General features: G+C 48.1%; 1 protein-coding gene across 2 annotated transcripts; it reads right to left on the bottom strand.

The window, feature by feature from the left end:
- Positions 1-1529: 1529 nt before the first annotated feature.
- Positions 1530-4490, bottom strand: LOC109756067 (uncharacterized). Of its 2 annotated transcripts, none has more exons than XM_020314933.2 (3): positions 2635-4490; positions 2231-2437; positions 1530-2126 (listed from the first exon to the last, which is right to left on the bottom strand). In XM_020314933.2, exons 1-3 carry the CDS (start codon positions 4285-4287, stop codon positions 1911-1913), a joined length of 2076 nt encoding a protein of 691 aa, XP_020170522.1. In that variant the 5' UTR covers positions 4288-4490; the 3' UTR covers positions 1530-1910. The 2 variants fall into 2 exon arrangements, with proteins under 2 accessions (XP_020170522.1, XP_020170521.1); XM_020314932.4 differs by having other exon boundaries at positions 2231-2446; positions 2635-4487.
- Between the last annotated feature and the right edge of the window lie 2783 nt (positions 4491-7273).

Below are 7273 nucleotides of genomic sequence, written 5' to 3' on the forward strand. Positions count from 1 at the left end.
AAAGTAGAAGGACTTCTGGAATTCAAGAAAGAGATCTTCAGCCAAACATGGCCCAGGAGTTGATCCTGATAGCACCTTACTGGCCGACGATGGTGATGCCCCAAGACTGCCAACCTCAATTTTTTTTGCTGAATGAGTATCCCCACAAGGCAGTTGGTATGGAGGGCTAGCAGACTGGCAGGTTGAACCGAAATGCTGCTGGTTAATCACACTTTTGGTAGTAAAATGCATGTTTAGCTGCTTATTAACTTGGGCAAAGGAAGATATCTGACCACTAGGCACCTTCCTCGCCGCTTGTATCCTCCGCTTGAACAACTTGTCTATTGTTACCTGAAGGTGGAGGTGGCCTTGCAGCTGGAGGTTCCTGCAGAGAAACAATGCAAAATATGTCAATTTATGAACCGCCACAAGTAACGACCGCGAGACACTGTTAATATTTCTTATACGATCACCTAGAGATCATTTAGTAAAATATTACAATTATATAGAGATCATTTACGAAGGGGAGCCTTGGAGCAGTGGTAAAGCTGGGTTCAAGTCCTGGAAACAGCCTCTTACATAAATGTAGGGAAAGGCTGCGTACTATAGACCCAAAGTGATCGGATCCCGTGCAAGCAGGAGCTACATGCACCGGGCTGCCCTTTTATTACAAATATATTGATATCTGACGGTTCTTGTGAATGTGCATTTATAGCGATCCAAGCATGGTTGAATTACTTGTAAATTAAGCAACTCAACACTCAGCAGATGATGTTAGCATACAAAACTAACAAGAAACTTATTGTTCACTGTTTATCTTTCTAACGATAACTAGCTTGTTCTTGATAACTTTCAGTTGACTTATCTTCAACATAATTTCTTCTATTGTCGGCAACCAAGTCGAGCATAAAAATAATATTGTTAAGGCAAACTTTGATGAAGTTAAAAGACATGAGCTAAAATACCTGTTGACGCAATGTTGCTCTGAAAAGGTTCGAGGTAGGCTTGTATGGAAACTTTATCTGGAACCTAGAACATGGACCTTCTGAAATATTATTGCCTGAATTTATGCGCTTCTGCCTTTCATTAGAACCAGACGGAGCATTTTCTGAATCAGTGGTCACTGTCATAGCAAGAAGCGCATGATCCCTCTGTGTCTCCCCAGTCCCACTCATTTTGTGTTGTTGGTGAGAAGGTGATTCATATCCCATCCTTTTGACCGAACTTTCTCCCTGGCCTAAAACATGGACCTTCTGAAATATCACTGGCTGAACTTATGCGCCTTCGTTTTTTCTTTATAAATCGGGGCAGCATTTTCCGTACCATTGCCCGCTGCAATAGTAAGTTCTTGTGCTGAACTCGTGACAGAATGAGTGGTAGCAGAACTTGGTCAAGAACCAATGTTTGCCAGGTAACATTAGATGTCTAAATGTAGAACATGACACTTAAACACAATATTTTGGTATTTTGGTAATACCATGGTAAAATAAACCATAACAGGATGAACCACATAAAAGGGATTCTTAGGTTGGAAATCACTTAAAACAAGGTTAAACTTTCCAAACATATTAACACATGAAAACAGTACGTACATGCCTACGATTAAAGTTTAACTACCCCTTTATACAAGATTTCCAATGGCAGGAACTGCACATATACAAAGATAGAAGCGGTAGTCTGCAGTCTGAGATTAGTACCAGTATCCATGTAAATGGTACAATAGGAGAATCTAACTAAACTACTAAACTGGTAAACCTTATCAACCAAAAGGCGATCACTGTTAATCTGGTTGCATGATCTGTAAGAACAAGTGAAGCACTACGAAGACCCAACTAATCTACCAACACTAAATCACATTATGTCTAGTTCAAGGTGTAAGTACTAGCTCTATGAAAGCCAAGGGAGCACATGGAGCCTGCAGGTACATGGGCTCACCGCTTCCTCTTGCGTGATTTCAGGATATACTTGATGGCCTCTTCCAGTGTTGCTTTCCGGCCATCCTTGTAGTTCCATAGCTCCGGTACCAGATAGCGGCCACTGGGGTTGTACTCGTTGATTTCAAGCAGCGCCTTTGTCACCAAAGTGTATATTTCTTCACCGTGCTCTTCTAACTCCCGAAGCTTAACATTATCCTTTAGCAGAACTTCCTACACCAGGTAATGCATGTACTGTCAGATGGAACAATGGAAATGATTGCGAGTCTATAACAAGATGTAAATGTTTACACAAGTAGCAGGGAGACTATCCATACCTTCTCTTTACCATCATCATTCATGCGGACCTCAAAAGGGTGCCAGTTTGAGTCTGCAATTCGAGCTTCCCACTTCGAACAAAGAACAGAGGAATCAACTTGTGCATCCTCTTGTAATAAATCTTGCTTGCAAGCTTTTGCAAATTCTTTGAGGTCAAGATCGCCCATCCTTTTGATACCTATGTGTGCATGTCCATTCGTAAAATTCTGCAAACCCTGCAAAAAATGCACAAGATCGATCACGAGTAAAATTAGTGACAGTACGATGACTTGATGAGACATAAAGCAGAATTATCACATGAACATGTGAGAGATTGTTGGAACAGATCGATCACGAAGGGAATTAGTGATGATATGATGAAATGTGGTGCAAAAGTAGAGGAAGTTACTAGTTGCTCGCTTACATCTATCAGCGTTTTCCGGACGACTCGCAACTCGTTGTTGCTTCTTATTTCCATGGTTGTCAGGACTTTGTTGTCTGACTCTAGCCCTTCACGCTCATCGTTTAGATCTTTCATCTTTTTCCGGATGTCTTGCAACTCGGCACTGTTTTCCCTTTCCTTGGCAACTAGAGCCTTGTTGATTGAATCCAGTATGTCCATCTCCTCTTCCAAATGCCCTGCTTGCTTCCTTACATGTACTAGCTCATTCCGAACCCTCTCCAATTCATTGTCTTTCGCTTCCTTGGCACTAGCCAGGGCCTGGTTGAGCAAGTCAATGGCGCGCATCTCCTCCTGTAAATATGCTAGTTGCTTTCTCACATCTGTCATCTCCTCCTGTCCTCGTCGAAGTTCATCGTCGCTTTTCGTTTCCTTGTTAACCAGAGCCTGGTTAAGTGACTCCACCTTGTGCATCGCATCCTTCAACTCTGCTAGCTGCTTGCTCACATGAGTCAGCTCTTTCAGAACCCGCTGCACTTCATCCCTGCTCTCTGTTTCCTTGCAAACCAGAGCCTGATTCAGCAGCTTGACTGTGTGCACCTCATCCTGCAACATTTTCTTATCTTGCTCGAGGTTCCTCATGTCGTAGTGATGCCGTGCAGCTAGAGCATCAAGTTGCCTTTTCTTATCTTGCTCAAGGTTCCTCATTTCGTTGTGATACTGCGCAGCTAGAGCATCAAGTTGCCTTGATTTCGCCTCAACCTCCGCTTCAAACCGCTGTGATCTCGCTTCACACTCCTGCATCTTGGACTCCAGCTCTGAACAGAGCTTCTGATTGTCGTCGGCATTTGACCGGTGGTTGTTTCCTGCCGCCGATGCCGCTTGCTCCGGTGGCGCCACCGGTGGTGGCAAGAACAGGTCCGGCCTCTTCACCCAGATGAGCCTCTGCAGGTATGCGCCGTAGTAGCACGCCCAATCGGTCCTCATCCCCTTCCTCAGCTCGAACATCTCCTCCACCATAAGGCGCCAGAGTAGAAATGTCCAGTCGACAGTATGCGCCATCCCATCCTTCACCCTCCGCGCCGCCGACTTGACATAGATGGGCAGCTTCCCGCCGTTGGTGGCCGCTAACGGCGTCAAGATGTACGCTTTCATGAACTCCGTCGCGGCGGAGGCCACGGCGGCGGGGTCGACGCCGGCCGGGGGGTCGTGATCGACCGGCGCGGTACTTCGCGGGGCTGGGAGGGAGAGCGCGTCGGCGAAGGTGTCAGGGGAAACCTCGAACCCGACGCCTCGTGCGTAGCTCCACTCACGGATGGACAGATAATTGGCGATGAGCGCGGCGACGAGGTCGCGGCGCGGAGCGCCGGAGGAAGGGGGCGAGGAGAGGTCGAGGTGGACGAAGCTGAGGAGGCCGAGTGCGCGGAGACCCGCGGCGGACGGAGCCGGGGACGGGGCGGCGGGCTGGGGCAGGAGGAGAAGGTTGGCGCGGATTTCAGGGAGGCGCTCCGCCGCCCCCGCGCGATTCCAGTCGTGCAGCAGTCCAGGTATTCCGGGGGGCGCCTCCCGTGGGGGCAGGTCCGGGTCATCCTCATCGGCGGTCGCGCGGGGTTTGGGGTTCTTGCTCCTGGCCGCAGCCTCGGGAAGAGATTGCGAGAAAGAAGGTGGAGGATGCATTGGAGAGATGGCTGGCGCCGCCGGACCGTGCCGCGAGTGAGAGTGGTGAGTGGGCGGTGGGGTTTGGGTGGAGCGACCGAGGAAGAAGACGCACTTTTGATTTATTTTTTATGGGCAACTTTCTTTTACCCCTCGATATTTTCAACACCTGTAGTTGTCCGCGTCTAACCCCGTTCTCATACATTTCAAATGGGATTTAAACAAGCCGGATGATTTTCATCTACACGATGCTAAATTCATTACATTTTTTGACATTTTCATTAAACAAAAGTGGCCCAACTCAGCCTAGTCAGATTATTACTTTTTAAACATACTAGAATTCGAAACTCGTTTTCCTTCACCGTCACAACAGTGGTGGCTAAGGTGAAGACCTTGTCCCCTCCAAGCTTCACCGACGAGCATCGGATTCGCCTCTCCTTTATCCCTCACCTTTATCTGTCATTCTGTGGCCGGTGACCAGGAGGGAAATCCCAATGCTATTGTTTTGGCTAGTAGTCTAGATTAGGGGGTTTTAGTCCTCGCAGGGATGACGCTCGGGCGAATGGCAACGATTCATTTTTCAGCTGATCTTCCCGGCTCTGATTCTCCTCGAGTTCGTCTATCGGGACAGAGTCAATGGAGCTCTGCTGTAGATTCTTGTCGCCTCCTTGGGGGCGATAAGGCTAGTGTTTTTCGTCATGTGTGCGCGATGACGAGACTGATGGATTACGGATGGGCTTAGGCCCATATAAGACAATAATCCCTAGTTAATCTCTAAGGCACGTGCATGTGTACGGCAAATGGTGGGAAGTGTGGAAAGTTTAGTACCATACTGCTATAGTAAGAAGAGTGAGACCTCTTTATAAGGGTTGCTCCATCACTTGCTATTGGGAGTTTGGGAATAGGAGTTGTGCACGCGCGCTCCTCCTCCTCCGCCGCCCGCCTCGCCTCGTCACAACGCGCGCGCGCCGCGGGTTTCGTGAATGAGCCGAGTCGAAGCTTATTTTTGCCGGTAAAGAATGGTTAATTAATCTTGTATTAATTAACGAGTCGCTTTCGGAAGTGCCACTGTCCGAGACGTTGGATTGTGGGCTGTTCGCGGACTCGGTCGTGGGCCTGAGCCCAGGCCCATCTACCCGACGGCCTATATAAGAAGGTGCTGGCCAGTGGAGTGAACCCTAACTCAGTTCACTCGCTCCCTCTCGCACAACCCTAGCCGTCATCTATTGTTCCTCTCTCTGTGCTGCTTCCGGTGATCCCACCCCGACGACCGCGTGCACGGTTGGTCGGGAGAGCAGGTGCCTCCGGAACCCTGTCGTTCGAGATCCTGCTCGGGATAACGGCAATAAAGTTTTTGGGGAGCTTCTCGACGCGACTGCTCCCGATCCGTCCCCGTCACCGATCGCCTCTGCTTCCACTACTTCCCCTGCATCGACTCCATGGCTGATGAAGAAGCCGCCAAGAAAAAGGCCTGCGCTGATGCCGAGCCTGCCGCTGCCGCCGCCGCGTTGGCCTGGCCAACCGGAGGGTATGACTCGTTCATCCCCTGTTTGCTTTTTCATGTGCTGGCCGTATATATGTTGTTCATAGATGTTTCGGTTCTATGTAATGTACGTGCTCACATGCTTATGTATCGGTAGGAGATGCATACGATATTTGACATGCTTACTGTTTACTCGTGGATTAGATTAGTCGGGAAAGTGCTAGTATTTCCAACAATCCAAAACCTTATTTTAGGCACTTCTCGACTCATGGCTTCACCGCTACACTGAAACCGGAAAAGTTTACCGGGACGCATTTTAAGCGTTGGCAGACAAGGACCACCTTGTGGCTCATAGCAATGAATGTGTTCTGGGTTGGTGGTGTGTCTCCCACGGTAACGATTGCTCCTGAACAGGAGAATCCGTTTAGGGAGGCAACCACCATCTTTGTGGGAGCTGTTCTTACTGTGATCGGAGACAAGCTAGTCGATGCGTATCTCCATATGCGTGTTGCCAAGAATTTGTGGGATGCGCTCGAAGCTAAATTCGGCGCAACCGATGCTGGAAGCGAGTTGTATGCTATGGAGCAGTTCCATGATTAGAAAATGGTTAATAATCGTTATGTATTGGACCAGGCCCATGAGATACAATGCATCGCTAAGGAGCTGGAGCTCTGATACGTCCATTTTGCATCATGCTTTTATATTGATATTTATTGCATTATGGGTTGTTATTACACATTATGGTACAATACCTATGCCTTTTCTCTCTTATTTTACAAGGTTTACATGAAGAGGGAGAATGCCAGCAGCTGGAATTCTGGGCTGGAAAAGGAGCAAATATTAGAGACCTATTCTGCACAACTCCAAAAGTCCTGAAACTTCACGGAGAGTCATTTTGGAATTAATAAAAAATATTGGGCGAAGAAAGCACCAGAGGGGGGGGGGGCAACCAGCCATCCATAAGGGTGGAGGGCGCGCCACCTACCTTGTGGGCCACCTGGCAGGCCCCCGATGCCCATCTTCTGCTATATGGTGTGTTTTGACCTGGAAAAAAATCAGAAGAAGCTTTCGGGACGAAGCGTCACCGTCTCGAGGCGGAACCTGGGCAGAACCAATCTAGGGCTTCGGCAGAGCTGTTCTGCCGGGGAAACTTCCCTCTGGGAGGGGGAAATCGAAGCCATCGTCATCACCAACGATCCTCTCATCGAGAGGGGGTCAATCTCCATCAACATCTTCACCAGCACCATCTCCTCTCAAACCCTTGTTCATCTCTTGTATCTGATCTCTGTCTCAAAACCTCAGATTGGTACCTGTGGGTTGCTAGTAGTGTTTATTACTCCTTGTAGTTGATGCTAGTTGGTTTATTCGGTGGAAGATCATATGTTTAGATCCTTAATGATAATTAATACTCCTCTGATTATGAACATGAATATGCTTTGTAGTAGTTACGTTTGTTCCTGAGGACATGGGAGAAGTCTTGTTATAAGTAATCATGTGAATTTGGTATTCGTTCGATATTTTGAT

Source organism: Aegilops tauschii, chromosome 6 (assembly GCF_002575655.3).
Source record: "Aegilops tauschii subsp. strangulata cultivar AL8/78 chromosome 6, Aet v6.0, whole genome shotgun sequence".
Classification (NCBI taxonomy): Eukaryota; Viridiplantae; Streptophyta; class Magnoliopsida; order Poales; family Poaceae; genus Aegilops; species Aegilops tauschii.